Source organism: Geotrypetes seraphini, chromosome 3 (genome assembly GCF_902459505.1).
Source record: "Geotrypetes seraphini chromosome 3, aGeoSer1.1, whole genome shotgun sequence".
NCBI classification, from domain to species: Eukaryota; Metazoa; Chordata; class Amphibia; order Gymnophiona; family Dermophiidae; genus Geotrypetes; species Geotrypetes seraphini.
Window position 1 is genome coordinate 156,896,585 of NC_047086.1, and position 18,684 is coordinate 156,915,268.

Below are 18,684 nucleotides of genomic sequence, written 5' to 3' on the forward strand. Positions count from 1 at the left end.
ACTTTCCAAGTGAGATATTTAAGAAGAGCCGAATCCAGCCTCGAAAGGAGGCTTCATCAATTTAGCAAAAACAACACTGAAACCCCAAACCACTGGAGGCGGTTTGAGAGGTGGTTTGACATTGAAAAGACCTTTCATAAATCTGAAAACCACAGGATGAGCAGAAAGGGGTTTCCCTTCGATAGTCTGATGGAAAGAAGCAATTGTACTGAGATGGACTCAAATGGATGTGGATTTGAGGTCTGACTGAGACAAATGGAACAGGTAGTCCAATATTGAGGACAAGGAGGTAGATTGAGGCTCCTTGTGATGAATGTTGCACCAAGCAGAAAATCTAGTCTATTTCTGATTGTAGCAATGTCTAGTGGTAGGCTTCCTAGAAGCATCTAAAACGTCCTGTACAGATTGAGAACCAATCTGTCAGGTGTAGAGACTGCAGGTTGGGATGAAGTAGAGACCCCTGACAAAGAGGGAAAAACTGGTAGAAGCAGTGGCTCCCTGTTGTTGAGTTAAAGTATAAGGGAGTACCAAGGTTGCCTGGGGCACCGAGGAGCTATCAGAATCATGGTAGCATGTTCCTGTTTGAGTTTGATAAGTGTCTTGAGAATGAGAGGGAACATATAGAGAAACTGATTCGTTCATTACAGTAGAAAAGCATCTGCCTCCAGTCGGTGAGGAGAGTATATCCTGGAGCAGAACTGAGGCAGCTTGTTGTTGTGGGGAGACGCGAAGAGATCTATCTGAGGAGTCCCCCACTGAGAAAAAATGTAATGAAGAGGTGAGGAACTGAGTGTCCATTCGTGAGGTTGTAGAAGATGACTCAATTTGAACACCAGACAGTTTTTCTCTCCTTGAATATAGACAGCTTTGAGGAAGGTATTGTGAAGGATTGCCCAATCCCACACCTGTAGAGCTTCCTGGCAAAGAGGGAGAGATCCTGTTCCTCCCTGCTTGTTGACATAGTACATGGTGACTTGGTTGTCCGTCCGAATGAGGACTACCTGGTCGTGAAGAAGATGCTGAAAAGCTTTGAGAGCATTGAAAATCGCTCCGAGTTCCAACAGATTGATGTGACCCTGATGATCTGTGCTGGATCAATTGCCTTGAGTACGGAGACCATCGAGATGAGCCCAAGTGTAGGTTGAAGAATCTGTTGTGAGGACCTTCTGATGAGGAGGTGTTTGAAACAGTAACCTCTGGAGAGATTGGAAGAGAGCATCCACCAGTGGAGAGACTGTCTCAACAAAGGAGTCACTCTGATGTGTTGAGAGAGTGGGTCGCAAGCCTGCGCCGACTGAGATGCCAGGGTCCACTGAGGAATTCTGAGGTGAAGTCTGGCAAAAGGAGCCACTTGACCTGTAGAAGCCATTTGTCTTGCTGAAATTGTAGTCAAGGAAGCCACTTTGTGGCAGAGATGAAAGAGAGCCCCTGATGTTGTTGAGGAAGTAATGCTCTAAGTTGGACAGTGTCCAGAACAGCTCCGATGAACTGCAAAGTTTGAGAGGGCTGTAGCTGGAAATTGTTATAGGCGATCCATCAAAAGATTGAATAAACTTGAAACTTGAAACTTGATTTCAAATCCCAAGCTTTGTAGGAACCACATAGTCCGTTGGGTCGCTACAATAACCCCTTGAGATGTTGAATCCTTAATGAGCTAGTCATCCAGGTACGGGAACACCTGGAGGCCATGGTTCCACAGAGCTGCTGCTACTACAACTAGGCACTTGGTGAACATTCTTGGAGATGAAGCCAGGCCGAAACGTAGCACTCTGTACTGAAAATGCAGATTCCCCACCCAAAATCTGAGGAATTGTCAAGCGGCTGGATGAATGGGAATGTGAGTGTAAGCCTCTTTGAAATCTAGAGAACATAACCAATTGTTCTGATCTAGAAGGGGGTAGAGACAGCATCCAAAATTTCTCTCTGAATTTGTTGAGGGCTCTGAGGTCCAAAATAGATCTCAGATTGCCCGTCTTCTTCAGACCTAGGAAGAAATGGGAGTAAAACCACCTGCTCTGTTGTTCCAGAGGAACCTTCTCGATGGCACGGAGATGAAGCAGAGTTTGAGCTTCCTGAAGAAGAAGGGCGGTCTGGGATGGATTGGAAGGATACTCTTTTGGAGGCAGATCTGTAGAAACCTGGATGAAATTAAGACAGTATCCTTCCCTGATGAAGGACAGCACCCAGAGGACCGATGTAATGATCTCCCAGTGGTGGTAAAAATGATGGAGATGACCTCCAATGGGAAGGGGAGAGGACAGAGGCAGAATGATGGAAGTTATGCTCTGTATTAGATGGTCAAAAAGGCTGAGAGGCCTTAGGCACAGCAGGAGTCTTAGGTTTCTGCTGCCTCTGCTGGTGTTGTGGTTGTTTCTTAGGAGGCATTCTTGTATAAGGAGCTTCTATCTGTGGAAAACGCCTCTGGTAAGATGTTAGAGGTCTGAAGCCTTTAGAAGTAGAAGGCTTAAGCTTAGGACGAGTGATGGAAGCAAATGATTTTTCATGTTCAGACAATCGTTTAGTAGCTGCCTCGATGGAGTCCTCAAACAATTCATTACCTTGACAAGGAATGTTGGCCAGATGATCTTGAAGATTAGAGTCCATGTTATAGTGCGGAGCCAGGCAAGCTTGCGCATTGCTACTGAAAAGGCCGCGACCCTCGAGGGAAGCTCAAATGCATCATAGGAAGATTGAAGGAGATGCCTGCGGAGTTGAGTCAGAGTGGTGATCGTCTGCTGAAAACCTGGAAGACGATGTTGAGGAATATATTTGAAATATTCAGGCTGTGTGTCAACCAAATGCTTGAAATAAGAAATGAAAACAAAATTGTAATTTAAAACTCTAGTTGCCATGAGAGAATTTTGATACAAACGGCGACCAAATTTGTCCATGGTCCTGCCCTCTCTGCCAGGGGAGACAGTAGCATAAACTTTGGCAGGATTGGTCTTTTTCAGAAAAGACTCCACAAGAAGGGATTGATGGGATAACTGAGATTTCTCGAAGCCCTTGCAGTGGATCATCCTGTAATGAGACCTTATTCCCCATTCCTGGGACAGCAGGAACGGGGAATAAGGTGTCTCAAGATTTCTCCCTAAGGTTTGAGAAAGAAATCTATTAATGGGTAATTTGTGAGACTCCGCAGGCATACCCATTTCTTCTAAATATTCTTGAGAGTATTTGGAATTAGAGTCCAAAGTAATATTGAATTCCTTACTCATTTTGATGTAGGAAAGAAGAAAAAGATATCTGCTCCAAGGAAGGTTGAACTAGAGGAGAAGAAGGTGACTTTGAGGTGCCTCGCAAGGCAGAGAATGAAGGTGAAGCTTCTCTGGAGTACTGATACCTGAGGCCTGAATATGCAGGTATAGACAACTCACTGAGAGAATGGATAGAAACTCTTGCAGAAGAAGCAGCGGTATCTGGAGGTGGTGTCCTCGACTTCGGAGTAGAAAGCCTTGAATAGTCTTGATGTGTAGAGAGATGAGGCATGTCTTGAGATGAGGATCTGTGCCTCGATGGATGCCTCGACTGATGTGGAGAACTGTGCCTCGAACCAGGCAGGTCTCGCTGAGAAGAAAGTCGAGGAGTCTTTGCCCTACGCCTCGAGAAGGGTGATGCCTTATATGAGGAATGAGGGCTGGAGACTGGAGATTGAGACACCACAAGAGATTGAGCTCCTAATGTCGAGGCACTGACAAGGACTCGGCTCTTTGAATAGTGTGCTTATGCTCCAGATGAGACACTCGCAAAGAATCTACTCCTTGCATAAAGAGTGTGGAATCCTCTCGAGGCACTCCCAAGGACTTGACTCCTTGTACAGAGTGAGGAGATTCAGCTCGAAGCTCAGCCAAGGTCTCGACTCCAGGAGTTACTGCTGAGTGCTCAGGCTGGACTGCAGGAAGCAGAGTCAAGGCAGGAGTATGTTTGGCAAGGATATTGCCCAACTGACGATCCAAAATGGTCTGGATCAGAGCCTCCAAACGTGACTCCGAGACTGGAGGATCTGGCACTTTTGGCGCAGCAACAGTCTCCGAGGAAGAAAAAGAAGAACGACTCTTCGACTTGGAGACATGCTTCTTAGGCAGCTTGATAAGCACTGCTGGCACTTGACCTGAGGGAGGCAGCAAGGCAAGCGTCTCGTCAGGAAAAGACTTAGCATATTTACTCAAAGACGAGGTCCTGTTGAACGAGGCAGGCTTGATCAAGGACGAGGCCGAGGTTGAGGCAGAAGGCGGAACCCCCGTAAGCTTGACCGGATGCGAGGTTGAGACCGGGGCATGGGGATCCATATTGCCAGAGTTTCTCCACCTGAACTCGACAATGCTTGTGGGCTTGAGGTTGAAGGGTAGCACAGCGAGTACACGACTCCGGACGATGATCAGGTCCCAAACACTGAATACACCACCTATATGGTTCAGTGAGGGAGATCGCGCGCTGGCAATGGCTACACTTCTTGAAGCCTGTGAGCGGCCTGGACATAGGTGGAAAGATGGCCTCAGCAAAACCGTAACCCGCCAGCGGAGGCCGCAAAGCAGGCCCCGCTGTGACAAAATAAATATATTTAAAGTCTTTTTTTTAAAAGAAATTAAAACGTGCAAAAAACATGAGCCACGGTGAGAGAAGGCACAAAGTTTAGAACTGAGTCTAGCACAGAGCGTCGAAAACAAGACTTCTCGGCTCCAATGGGGAAAACTGAGAACTGAGGAGACGCACACCCTGTACTGGGCGGGAAGGCACTCACGTATGTGCGGTGCGGCAGTCGTGAACTTTCTAAAGTTCTACAAGCAAGTCTGCTTGCGAAGCTGTCCGCATCCGAGCTCCGTGGATGATGTCACCTATATATTGAGAATAGGCTGCCTGCTTGTCCTGGGATAAATGCTGCACTGTGTGGGGGAGGGGGGAAGGTTGCTTTATTTGGGGAAGGAGAGCTTGAGAGACAATACAAATTGCTGCAGTCTGATGGTACATTTGGAATGTGGTTCTTTTTGAATGTGCTTTGTAGTATGTGCCTCATAGTTAAAGTAAAAACAAGCCAAAGCTCAATTATGAGAACATCTGGAAGGATTTACTGTAGGCAGGACTAAGCTTTGGAGCTCAGCCTGTGTAACATATAGTGCAGCATAGAGAGCTATGGCATATGACTGCACAACTGTTTCAGTATTCAGACACTGCTCCACTTGCCTCTAGGATTGGCCTGGGTCTGCCCTCTTTAGGGCTTATCTGGCATCAGGTTCTTGCCAAAATGAAGTTTTCTGACAACAGTGTTTCCATCTTTGTAAAATAAGAACAAGCAGTCAGGCAGAGGATCAGGCCAGTGGCGCTGCGAGGGTGAGAGGTGCCTGGGGTGGTGCTACCCCTCCCCCACCCTCTCTGCTCCCCCCCAATACATGCTTCCTCCCCAACACCCCCCTGCCGTAGGCATGCACTGCTTCCCTTCCCCTGTAACGTTCCTGGCACTAGCAGCAACCCCCAATCTGCTGTTGCGCCTGTGTGGGCTCTCCCTCTGTTGTCACTTCCTAGATGCGGGTCCAGGAAGTGATGTCAGAAGAGCAAACGCAGGCGCGACAGTAGGTTGGGGGTTCCTGCTCGCGCCAGGAATGTTATAGAAGTATGGGGAAAGGGAAGTGGCATGCACGTGTGGAAATGGGGGGGGGAAGAAGCAAGAGTGGAGAGGAGAATGGATGCCATGCCCCTGCCAAGATGATGCTGGGGCGGACTGCCCCCCCCACGCCATTGGGTCAAGCCATAAGGGAGGCCCTCCTATATTTTCATCCCTGGGCATCAGCACTGGCACTGACCCTTATTGCAGCTGATGGAGATCTCCAGCATCGGATCGCCTCTAAAGGTGGCTGGAACTTTCTTCTACCAAGCATGGCAATAGCTGGCAGCATCTTTGACTCACTGAGGTGTTACCATGTGTAGCTAAGGGATGTTGCTGCTGCTGCCTGCCAAGCTTGGTAAAAGGAGTTTTGGCCACCTTTGGAAGAAGTCTTCAGCCATCCAAGCTTGAGGATCTTCATCAGCTAGAGTATTTATATTTCATATTTACATTAGATGCTCTGGCTTATTTGGAAATGTTAATTGGGAAGAATAGGTCTCTGTCAGAGCTTTTAATCCAGGGGTGTCAAAGTTCCTCTTCGTGGGCCGCAATCCAGTTGGTTTTTCAGGATTTCCCCAATGAATATGCATGAGATCTATTAAAATATAATGAAAGCAGTGCATGCAAATAGATCTCACGCATATTCATTGGGGAAATCCTGAAAACCTGACTGGATTGCGGCCCTCGAGGAGGGACTTTGACACCCCTGCTATAGATGAAGACAGTTCCTTTGGAAATGCCCACCTCCTTAAGGATACATCTAATAAACAGTTTGAAGTCGGGATGGTGGGGTGAATGTCATTGACATACATTGGTCAGTGGTGTCATGATCTTGCATGGGAAAAGTTTGGTGGCTGCCCTCAGCTCACTGGATCCAAAGTGGCCCTGATTTAGAAATTAATGAAGACCACTGCTTTCTGTCACTAGCTTAGGAAAAGAGAGTAGTGAAGAAAAAAAGTCTCCCTAGGCTGAAGAATTAGGTTCTATTTTTATCTATAGGTTTAGTTCACTCCTTTTTTAAGTTCAGGGTGAGTTACATTTAGGTACAGCAGATAGTCCAATGTTACTCACCTTGAACTACTAAGAAAAGTTGTGAGCTAAACACAAATTTATTTATGTAATTCTGTGTTGCCATCCACTCTCAAGTCAAAGAAACTTGCTGCTTCAGTCTTTGTTTCATTAGTCCTCCAGTGCATGCAGGGAGGTGTAGTTCTAATTGTTTTTAGTCAAATCACTGGAAAGATCAAAACTTTATGCACCCATGAAGTTAAAAAAAAAAAGTAGGACTGGCTCAGCCTGTTTGATTAACCTTGGGGAAGCGTCACGCCTATCTTTGACGGACTCGTGTCTAATTACCTGCTGCCATATCAGCTGATGTGCCTGTTTCCTGCGGGCGGAAGCCCGCAGGTAGGTGGCGGCATCTCCTTGCTGTCGGGTCCAGGAAGCGACCGAGGGGGGAGCCCCCAGGTGTGTGCTGGAGCCATTCCCTTGCTGTGCGCTCCGGAGCGGGCTTTCTGAGCACGGAGGCGGGCTCTGTCCCGTTCGATTTCAAACCCGGGTGCTGCCTGAGCCGTGAAAGGGGCCGGCAGAGCTTCCCCTCCCCAAAAAAACAAAACAAAAACAACAAACTTTTTACGCTTCCTCCTCCGGACTTGTGCACGCAGATACACGCCTTCCTGGCTTTTGTTTTGATTTTGGTTCCTGAACTTCCCCGAACACGCCGCCGCCGCCGCCAACTCTCGCTGGCCCGTGTTTTTGTTTTCAGCGCAGCGCGGCGTGCCCCGCCTGAATGCACCCGGAGCTGACAGTCGCCGGCATGTGGGAGCAGCGCAGCCCGGACAGCGCCTGAGGAGCGAGCGCGCGCTCGCCATGCCTTTCCCGAAGTACACGGTGGAGCGGCGGGGGCCCCGGCTGCTGGCCCCGGAGGCGGGCGGCTCGCTGGGCGGCCAGAGCGTGCGGGCGCTGCTGCTGCTGCTCGGGCAGCTCTCGGAGCTCTCCCGCCACGCCGCCGAGCTCTTCGCCGAGCTGCAGGAGGAGGCGACCGTGGTGGGGCGGCGCGGAGCCCGCGTGGAGCGCCGCCTCGGAGCACTTCGAGCAGCCTGCGCCCGCCTCGACCACCGCAGGGTCAAAACACGTGAGTACCGACCTGCACCGGGGAGGATGATTGGGGGATGGTGAGGGGAGAGACACGTGGGGCGGCGTGTGAACTGATTTCTCGTTGATTAGTAGTGCGTGGCGCGCTGCTTGTCTCCATTCACTCGGTTTCAAGGGGGATTTTAACTGCAAATCCTTGGAAATCTGAAGTCTGTGCCACTTTTAGTCTCAGCATAGATTATGGCTCTGACAGACCTCTGACAATTTAGCTTTTTTTTTGTTCAATATTTTTATTATTTTCTAGTATTAAACAATAAGAAAAGTTATACAGCAACTAGATAAGACAATTTAGCTTTGACGACGGATCCTAATGCTTTTCCCTCGCTATGCTGAGACTAAACCGACTCTGTGCCACTTTTAGTCTCAGCATAGGGAGAGGAAAAGCATTAGGATCCGTCAAAGCTAAATTGCCATACCTATGTTAAAGTTGTTGTATAACTTTTCTTATTGTTTAATACTAGAAAATAATAAAAATATTGAACAAAAAAAAAAAAAGCTAAATTGTCATAGAGGTCTGTCAGAGCCATAATCTATGTTGAGACTAAAAGTGGCACCGACCTCGGATTTTTAAAGACGTGTAGTTAAGATCCGCGAGGTCCGTGTTTTACCCTTTCCTGTTTCAACGCTTTGCTTGGGTAGGGGGGGGGGTTCTGGTTCGGTTCCCTCCCCCGATTCTTTCTCTGCATAAGAGCCAATTCTGTGGGTGTCGTTAAATGCTTCAAAAACTGAGCAAGCTTTTTTTTTTGTTTTCTCGTGGTGTTTGGAGAGGATCATCTGGTATTTTTTTTAATGCCCCTAAATGTGGGCACCACCTGTGTTTTGTGGGACACCCCCCCCCTAAGATGCCAGCCCTACGTGTTTCTTATATCCTGGTGCCCTTTTTTTGTAATTTAATCTGTGAAGGTCGACAGTTCGCACTCGGATGTCAAAGGTGCGGCTGCTCCGGCCTCCTTGTGTTTCCCTCTCGGCCTTTGGCTTTGACACAGCCAAAGCGGGAAAAGAGTTGTTCTCGAACATCCTTGTTCACTTAAAATAAGAGATGGTTTGGTTGCCTTTTGGTACATAGCACCATAAAGTTACTCACAAAACATAGTATAAAAGTCGTTTTGGGGTGGTTTTTGTTTTTTTGTTGTTGTTGGGCTGTCGCCTCCGTTTTTAGATTGGTTTCTATAAGAACCGTCACTTTACTTTCTATAAGACCTGATCATTTTTCTACACTTGAAGTTAGAGATATAAAGTGTGTAAATACATGTCTAGATGCTTAAGGACGGACAACCCTTAGATAATTGTTCTGATTCACATTTTCAGTCAAGTGCTTGTTCAAAGATCATTCACACCTTGGGAAATGCCTGTTGTCTGATTAATGTGGCTCTCTTTTGGGCTGAGATAGACTTATCTGTGAGCCATTATTAGCTCCTGGCCGTTTGAGATGGAGCTCCTCGTGTTTTTATTGTTTTGGGTTGGGGTGTTTAGTTTTGTTTTTTTTTTCTTGAGTGGGCGGATTGTGTTTAATCACTCCATTGTGCTGAAGGTACTAAAGTGTTTTATTGTGACAAATCGGTGAAGTCGAGATTAAACTTTCTGGTTAAAGAATCCATTTTGCAGGGTCACTTGTACTGGCAGAAGAGGCTTAGGCTACTCAAGATATTCTCAAGTTGTGTGTGCTCTTGCATCCGTTTGACAGTTGTATGTTCATTATTCTCTGGCATTAGGTATTCCCTAGATTTTCTGAAGTTGCTTGGGCAAGATGAACTGTTCATTTCTAGTTTAATGCTGTGGGTTTCTCCCTCCAGCTTTGGAGATGACAAACTTAGGAAAACCATTAAAAAATTTTTTCCTTTCGTTATTTATGCTGGCTTTCACAAAGATGTGGTAGATGTTTCTACTGTGTGTCAAGGTAAATGCTAAGATGCTCTTATAATTCCTTTGAGTGTCTGAGCCCTTAATGATATTTCATTATAGTCACAGTATTGAAACTTGCTTTGTAATACTGCAGTGTAATGCTTTGTTAATATTTTGTACCAGAGGTAGGAAAGTCACACCTTTCACTTCAGTGTATTGATTTCACAGTACTGTATTACCAAAAATGATCTGATGACTCATTTTGCATTTGGAGCAAGCAGCAATGTAACTTTCTGGTGTGCATTTGATTTCAAAGCTGTGAAAAGAAGTTGGTCTAACATCTAGCCCTCTCCCTCCCTTCTGGTCCAGCAGAGCAGCACATAGTTGTACCTCCCTTTCACCTGCAAAGCAAGAGTTTCTTTCTTCCTTCTGGCATTCTGAAAGGTGCTCACTAACCTACCTCAATCGCTGTGATGTCTCTGCCCCAGGGACTTAGGTCCCAGGGCAGTTCCTTTCAATCACTAGGGTATGTGCCTGCAACAATTGAGGTAGGTTAGTGAACACCATTGGACTGCAGGAGCAGAAGGGAGAGAGAAGCACTGGATTTGCAGGTGAGAGGGAGGGAGGTCTGCTCTGCTGGACCAGAAGAGAGGGACAAACAAGGAGAGGGATAGATGTTGGATCAACTTGGGGGGGGGGCGAGGGGAGCTAGACTGACTGGCTGACTGACTAGGGGAAGAAAGGGGAAAAGGTGCTGGATGGAAGAGGGGGGGAGACACCCTGGAGACTTATGAAGGAGACATAATGAATTGTGAGGGTGAATGGGACGAGAGAGCGAGATATCCTGGTCCAGGGTGGGAAGAGAGGGGAGAAGCAGGGAGACAGTGAAAAGATGCTAGGTATGGAGGGAGAAGGGATAGAGACACAGTAATTTAACACTGGATTGGGGGTGGTGGGCAGAATAGGGACACAGGAAAGCAATACTGATTACAGGAGGGGATAGAGACAAAGAGGGAAATGCAGGTTAGGGCAAAGCAACATTAATGAATATAATGACTGGACTTGAGTGCAGATGCTGAAACTGGAGGAAGGAAAGGAACACACACAAAGGAGATGCATAAGGATGTAGGAGGCAGCCGATCAAATTTGTTGCCTTAAGAAATTATTTTCATAGACCTGAATCTGAGGACACCCCCCACCCACCCCGGAGCTATCTTAAGCTAGTTGCAGGAAGAGGGGGGTAAGAGAGAGGGGAAAAAGCTGTACCAGAGGTGATGGGGGAGAACTGAAAGAAGAAATGATGGGCCCAGATACTTGGAGAAGAGATAAGGGGGGATAGATGATGGATAATGTGACGGAGGAAAGAGGAGAGATGTGGGATGCAGGGATGGCAGGGGGGACGAGGGAGATGCTGGATGGAAGTGTAATCGGGAAATGAAAGAGCTTACAATCTAATTATGATGGTCACACAGGACAAAAAGGGTAAATCTATACATGCTGCTCAAGTAGGGACTTACAAGAGGAATGAGATGGATAGGGTAGGGGACTATAGAGGGAATGACAAACAGATATGGGTGGTTTATAAGGCACAGCAAGGTTGAAGAGACAGTCGAGAGTTGGCAGTAGAGGAGAGACTGGAAGACTCGAAGAATGGAGTTCTCGGCCCACTTTTTTGAAGCTACGTTTAGGTCCTAACCCTTCCAACATCTGTTTCTCATTCCCTCTGTGGCCTCCTACCCTCTCAATCTCTTTGTGTTTCACTTCCATGACCAGCATATTTTGTCCTGTGTGTCTGTCATAATTAGGTTGCAAGCTCTTTTGAGCGGGGCCATCTCTTGTGTGTTTGATGTATAGCGCTGCACGCATCAGGAAGTGCTACAGAAATAATATAGTAGTAGTAAAGGGAGGAATAAGGGAAGAGAGATGCTGAGTAGCTGCAGAGTGAATACACCTATAGGTCAATATGAGGAGTTGGAACAGACAGGGATCTGCCTCTTTCCACTGAGATTTCACCTAAAATCCAAGAAAATCTCAACCCGTTTGGCCGACTTTGCTGCCTGGATGTCCCGCTGCTACCGGAAACTAAACATGTCCAAGACTGAGCTGCTTTTCATTCCTCCTGAACCCTCCGCTCCCTCCGTCTCAGTAAATAATACTGTTATTGGTCCTGTCTCCTCTGCTTGGAGTTGCCTTCAACTGAGACCTCTCATTTTCTACGTACTATCCTGTCCCTTCTATCTCTACAACATCACCAAAATTCACCCCCTTCCTCTCTGAACACACCACTCCTCTCCTTGTTCACACCCTTGTAACCTCATGCTTAGATTACTGCAATGTACTTCTAAGAGGTTTCACACTGAGCCGCCTCTCCCTCTTGCAATCTGTGCAAAACTTCTGCCAACCACATTATGTTACCCCTCTCCTCAAATCATTTCACTGGCTCCCTATCCACCTTCGCATACAGTTCAAACTCCTATTACTAACCTACAACCGTGTTCGTTCTGCAGCTCCCTCAGTGTCTCTCCTCCCTGAGAACTCTGTTCCTCAGATAAGTTGCTTTTATTAAATTCTCCTCCTTCACTGTCAGTTCCAGATTTGGTTCCTTTCTTCTAGCTGCCCCATATGCCTGGAATAGACTAACTGAAGCTAGGCGTCATGATCCTTCCCTTGTTCAAAAGTAGGTTGAAAACCCACCTTTTTGAAAGAGCCTTCAACTCATAACCCTACTCCCCACTGCCCTCTGCTCACCACCCTAGTCAGTAATTTAACATAGTAACATAGTAAATAAATGATGGCAGATAAAGACCTGAACGGTCCATCCAGGCTGCCCATTATTCTCAATATATACATGATTAAATTAACTTGTCTCTTCTTTGATATTTCTGGGCCATAGACTAAATTCCAACTGCTGAAGTTGCCATCTAAACTCACTCCAGCCTATCCAGCTGTTGTTTGCAGGATATCTGTAACCCCTACCTTGGTATTCTGTTTGTCTGTTTTGACTGATTAGATAGTCCCTGTTCGAATCAGCTCACAATCTTCTTTGTGACTCTGTACCAGTAGCATACCAAGGGGGAGGGGGGGCAGTCCATCCTGGGTGCAGACCATAAGGGGGTGCCCCGGGGTCAGTGTTGGCATCATGGTCCTAGAATTTCACTGCGGCAGGAGGAAGTGGTGCTGCCTGATTTCACCGATTTGAATTGATTCACTTTAAAAAAAAAATTGAACTCGATGATTTCATGAGTCCTTCAGTCTCCTGACATGTCTGGGTGTCCTGTAACAGCAGCAGTGGTGGCAGAGGCCAGCAGGCAGAGACGTGGTGAATAGTCTGCTCCTTCCCTCTGCTATATTACTGATGGTGCAGCAGTGGGAAGCCCTGGCAGGTAGGCCACAAGTAGCCTGTTCACCACCTGTGTCTGACCTCCTGCCGTCACTGCTGATGCTTTAGGAGGCCTGAAAGTTGAGGTCTCATGGTGGTGGTTGGGAAGGGGGAGGGGGGTTGATCGGGAAGTGCTGCTAAAAACCGAGGGATGGGAGGGAGGAATGGATGGAAAGCTTGTACACAAGGGCATGGGAGGGAGGGATGGAAAGCTGCTGTACAGGGGGATAGGAGGGAGGGATGGAAAGCTGCTGCATAAGGGGGGGAGGAGGAGAAAGGAAGAATTGTTGGACATGGGGTGGAGGAGATGAAGGGAGAGATGCAACAAAGGGGTAGAAAGGGATGAGAAGGAGAAATCCTGCATATGGTGGAGAGGAGGGAGACATGCATGGAGAAGAGAGATGGAGCAATGTTGGACATAGGGTGGAGGGCCGGGAGAGATGGTGCATGAGGAGAGAGAAGAAATGTAGTACATGATAATGGAGGGGAGGGAGGGAGAGACGCTGCATGGAGGGGAATAGAGAGGTTTGACCCAAGGCAGAGAGAGAGATGGTAGACGGTGGGGAAAGAAATGTTGGATATAGCAATGGAATGATTATCCTACCAGAGCTGGTGTTTGACAGCAAGCATGAGCTAGGACCTAAAAGAGAGAGGAAAAGTCTTTTTTGTTTATATCACTATGTAATGTAATATTGTAACATGGTGAATGTTAGACTTTGATCCGTTCTGAGCGCTCTGGGGAGGAGGACAGGATCTAAAAATAAATAAAATTACTAAAAATATTTTTTATATGGGGAGGGGTGTTTAAAAAATGTTTGATCCTGGGTGTCACATATTCTAGGTCCCCCACTGCTCTGTATAGTGCTGTGCACATTTGGTAGCACTCTAGAAATAATAGTAGCATGAGGGGGCAGCCGTCTGATGGTGGGAAAATGACTGAAATAAAAGCATGGCAATCAGTAGAGCAGGGGTGTCCAACCTGCGGCCCTGTGAAGTATTTTGTGCGTCCCCGGTCGAGGAGGATGCAGTGTTTTCCTCTGCTGTCCCCGGGTGTTTACTGTCTTGCTGGCTCCCTCCTCTGTCTTGCTGCAGCATTTGTGCGGCCCCAAAAACATTTTTTTCAGTCAATGCGGCCCAGGGAAGTTAAAAGGTTGGACACCCCTGCAGTAGAGGAAAATTTGGAAGAATAGATGGGGGGTGGGGCGAGAATATGCTTGCCTATGCTGGGTACTTAAATATTTAGTTCTAGGTCTGATGATACTTAATATCTTATGAAGATAATTTTACCTGTCTTTCTCTCCCCTTCCCTCATTAAATTTCATTTGTCACATTATAAAAACACAGGAAGCGTTTGAGGTGCTTGGCAGATGGATTTTCATATTCAAGTGAATATGTCCGTGCTATAACGTGACAAGCCCAAATTAAGGCTGTGCCAACTGACAAAAACAATGATTCAGCAGGGAAGGAAAACAGATTTGGTGGGAGTAGAGTGGGGAAGGGGGTGGGGGCAGGGCAAAGCTTTGATTTTTGTTAAATAAAGATGAGATGAACAAAGAGCTCTAATGGGCCACTGAATCTGCTGTGTGGGAATCACCTAGCTGGGGTTTAAGCTTCCATCAAGCAAATCTTTTTCCTAAGTGGTGCGATCAAGACCTTGTAAAAGCACCAGATTCTTTTAGAATATCATCCTTAGTAGGCACTAACAGTCTTCCTTTGGACTTGGTGGCTTTTCTGCATGTTGAACCTCGGTGAAGGTAAAAGGATGCAGTTCACAAAAGAATGGCTTCATAACTTTGGTTGCACTATGTGCTGTGTTTTCTCATCCAGATTGACAGGGAAATTTACTGAGCTGATGGCATTCTTGATTCAGGTTTAACTCTGGTGTGTCAGTTCTGCAACCCTAAAAATTGTGGTGAAAACCTGCTAGTGACAGCTTTGGATAGGGTTACCATATTTTGTAAGTAAAAAAAAAAAAAGTCACGTGACCCTTCCCTAGCCCTGCCCTCACACAAACCTCATCTCTTCTTCTTCCCTTCCTCCTTCCCCTTCCGCGAGATGGTTCCTCTCTGGTGGCAATGGGAGTGGGGGGTCACCCACGGGTAGGAGTCAAGTCATTCGTGGTCCCACTGTGGATATCGGTAGTCCAGGGGTAGGAACTCCTGTTGGGCGCCACTATAGGCTCATTTGGTGCTGGCTGGAGATGGCAGGAAAGGCCTGGCTCTGCCTGGGCTCGGGGCTGGGTCTGGAGAGCATCTACACACGTACATGATGTTATCAAGTCTGCACAAGCTCAGAGCCCCTCCAGACATGGTCCCAAGCTCAGGCAGAGCCGGGGCCTTTCCTTCCACTTCCAGCCAGCACCAAATGAGCCTACAGTGGCTCGCAACAGAAGCTCTTCTCCCGAACCACAGGGTACCCATGGCGGGACCATGATTCATGCCGCTCCCACCTGCAGGTGATTTCTCATGCCTGCCTGAAGATAAAAAATAAATAAATTTAGACTGTCCAAAATCAGGACAAGCTGCCAGATTTTAGAAAACTGTCCGGACACCTGGCAGTCCTCTTAAAAAGAGGACATAAAGTAACCCTAAACTTGGATTCAATTAGCATGAGGTGTCAGCCCCACCCTACAATGTTTCTAGGCATATCCCAGTCCCCACAGCTCCTCTCACTCATTTTTTATTTGTTTGTTTTCTTCTATGTTTGATTCAAATGTTCTCCTCTACCCTTATCTAGCCTTCCCCCCTACTGCTATTACTATTTATCACTTCTCTGTCCCTACCAGATGTATGTTCTGGGCAAACAAGGCAATTAAGAAAGTAGGGAGTCTGACTTCTCTATGGGGGTTCCTTTTCAGTGTAGCGCAGCAGTTGTGGGTCCATGTCAGCCTGCACTAATAGCAGTGATGGTGCTCTCTTGTCCTGCTCATTGGGCATGCTCACATTTAACAAGCTTGATTTAGTACGGTTTTGTGTTTTCTTCTCATTTTGATTTCATTAGTTAAGATGCTAAGCCAGGAGATGGGCTGCTTGTGCAGGGATGCTCCTGGCTGCTGCTGAGCTGATCATGTATTGGTCACTTCTCATCTTGTGTAGAAAAATAGGAAAACCGGTTCCTTAAGATTGCTTAATTGTAGATGTATAAGTGTGCAGCATCCAAGAGGGAGAAATACTCCTTTATGTGTGTATTCTTTAAGGGCCTCCTGTGGAATAACCTAAAGCAGTGGTCTCAAACTCACGGCCCGGGGGCCACATGCGGCCCGCCAGGTACTATTTTGAGGCCCTCGGTATGTTTATCATTATCACAAAAGTAAAATAAAAACAGTTTCTTGATCATATGTCTCTTTAGCTATAAATTACAATATTATTATTAAGATTTGGCCAAAAGGAAAGATTTATAAACTATAAAGAGTTTTACCTCATGCAAAATTGTCATTTCTTTATTAAGACATTAACTATTTTTTCTGCGGCCCTCCAAGTACCTACAAATCCAAAATGTGGCCCTTCAAAGGGTTTGAGTTTGGAACCACTGACCTAAAGTGAGCCATGAATAAATAAACCATCTCTGATATCAAGGGGGAATTGTGGAAATTAAAAAACAAAACACAACACATAATTGACACACAAAACACATAACTGACGTACAAAAACTTATCCTTTACCAAGTTCTTTAATTCCACACATTTTAGACTTTTAAGGTATTCACTTTGGCTGTGCATAAATCAAGCTCTTTATTTTGGGCTGCAACAACTTCAGATAATAGTTTAGTATTACCCACAAAGTTTGCAGAATATTTCTGATAAGGCTGTTTGACCAGTTGTAAGAATTTAGTATATTTCTGTAAGGAATTCTGGTGACAGGAAAGTACCAGGGAGTTTTGACTCCTGAATTAAACTTCACTGCTTTTTGGAATATCATTGGATATACTCAAGAAATGTTTCTCGGTGCTTTGGAAGCTTCGCACCATTAAGAAATATTTCAATGAAGCCTCTTTTCGTTTGTTAGTGCAGTCCTCTGTCTTAAGCATTCTCGATTACTGTAATATTATATTTTTAGGTGCCTATAAAAATTCTCAAAAAATTGAGAGTTGTTCAAAATACTGCAGTTGGACTCATTTTTAGTTTAAAAAAAATGGGAGCATTTTACTCCTTTTTATCAGAAACTCCATTGGCTGCCGATAGTCTAGAATTTTGTTTAAATTTTTATGCATTTGTTACAAATCAGTCTTCGGTATGTCACCAGGTTATCTTGTTTCTCATTTCTCTTTGAGCCACTCTAATAAGAGTACACATAGAGTGCCTTTGTTTACATATCCCTCCACAAAATTCTGTCATTTTAACAAGTTCCTTGAGAGAACTCTTTCTTTTCAGTCCGCCAAACTGAATGTATTACTTGGAAAAATTATGTTAGAGGTCTCTTCTTATTTTGATTTTAGAAAACTATTAGACAAGTTTGTATCTTAAAGCATTCAGTATTAATTCTCTATAGCTTTTTCATTTAATAATTTGATGTATTTTATCTGCATTGTATGTATTAGTTTTACTTGTTGTGAAACACCTAGAACCTTTTTGGTTTGGCAGTATATAAGAATAAAAATTATTATTTTTTTAGTTTTATAACAACACAAAGATTGACACTGGTTGTGACCTTAGCTCTTTAGCTGGGCCACAATAACATTTTGCGTTTTATATTTCTGACACCTTGATGAGCAGTTTATAGATGCAAAGATTCACATTTTTCCTGATCTTTCTAGAGATGCTCAAAAAAGGTTCCATGTACATTCAAACCTCAAATAATCCAGATAACTCAATTCTTCCACTCTCCTTGGAAGCCTCAGCCCCACCACTCCTCCGCTATGTTAACTTTGAAACTGCGGATCCCGCAGTTTCAAAGTTAACATAGCGGAGGAGTGGTGGGGCTGAGGCTTCCAAGGAGAGTGGAAGAATTGAGTTATCTGGATTATTTGAGGTTTGAATGTATATGGACTTTATACCAGATAAAGAAATTACACATTTACAAACGCATTGGCAGAGATATTTATGCAAAAAAGGTTCCAGGCATTTTTGGCTTTGAGACCAAGAGTGCTTCAGTTGGGTGCTAATTTTGTGTTAAAATTTTCTTGTCTGTGTTTGGTGTAACATGTGGGTAAAAGCCACATTTATTCTTTGACCCTAAACAGCTATTACCATATATATTCAAATATAAGTCGAGACCCCCGTTTTCACTCCCCAAAGGAGGAAAAATGGTTGACTCAAATATAAGTTGGGTGGCTTAATATTCAAGTGTCCTTCCCTGCCAGGTTCTGCACTCAACCCCCCTCCCTGCCAAGTTCTGAATTCAGTCCCATTCCTTACCAGGCTGTGAGCCAAGCCCCCCCTCCCTACCAGGCTCTGAACACTATCCCACCTTCCTTCCCTGTACCCTCTTCCCCCCGTAAAAAGAGTCAACCTCATCAGTGATGTCACAATGGCTTGATTGTCCCGTACTCCCCTCTGCCCTCTAACCTAGCCAGCAGATTAAACCTTCCCCTTAACTTAAACCACCTAGTGGTAGGCTGGGACAGGAGGGATCCTTCTCGTCTCCTGCCCCAGCCGACACTAATAATTACCACCCTCCCTCGCCTACCTGTTCCCTGGTGGTCCAGCTTGTATCCAGTGCTGAAATCCTCCTTTGTAAAGGTAGTAGTCAACGGCACACCTGGGCCGGCACGC

General features: G+C 45.8%; 2 protein-coding genes across 3 annotated transcripts in view; one reads left to right on the top strand and one right to left on the bottom strand.

The window, feature by feature from the left end:
* Positions 1-7,094, bottom strand: part of CCDC28A (coiled-coil domain containing 28A) — a 97,667-nt gene extending 90,573 nt beyond the window's left edge. The window contains exon 1 of the mRNA XM_033936277.1: positions 6,956-7,094. The gene's annotated coding sequence lies outside the window, so the exon portion shown is untranslated. The remainder of the gene's footprint in view (positions 1-6,955) is intronic.
* Positions 7,095-7,433: 339 nt separating this feature from the next.
* The window catches only part of NHSL1 (NHS like 1), a 397,692-nt gene continuing 386,441 nt past the window's right edge, over positions 7,434-18,684 (top strand). For both annotated transcript variants that reach the window (XM_033936270.1, XM_033936272.1), the window contains exon 1: positions 7,434-7,733. In XM_033936270.1, coding sequence (XP_033792161.1) covers positions 7,469-7,733 — 265 coding nt within the window. In that variant the 5' untranslated portion in view covers positions 7,434-7,468. The remainder of the gene's footprint in view (positions 7,734-18,684) is intronic.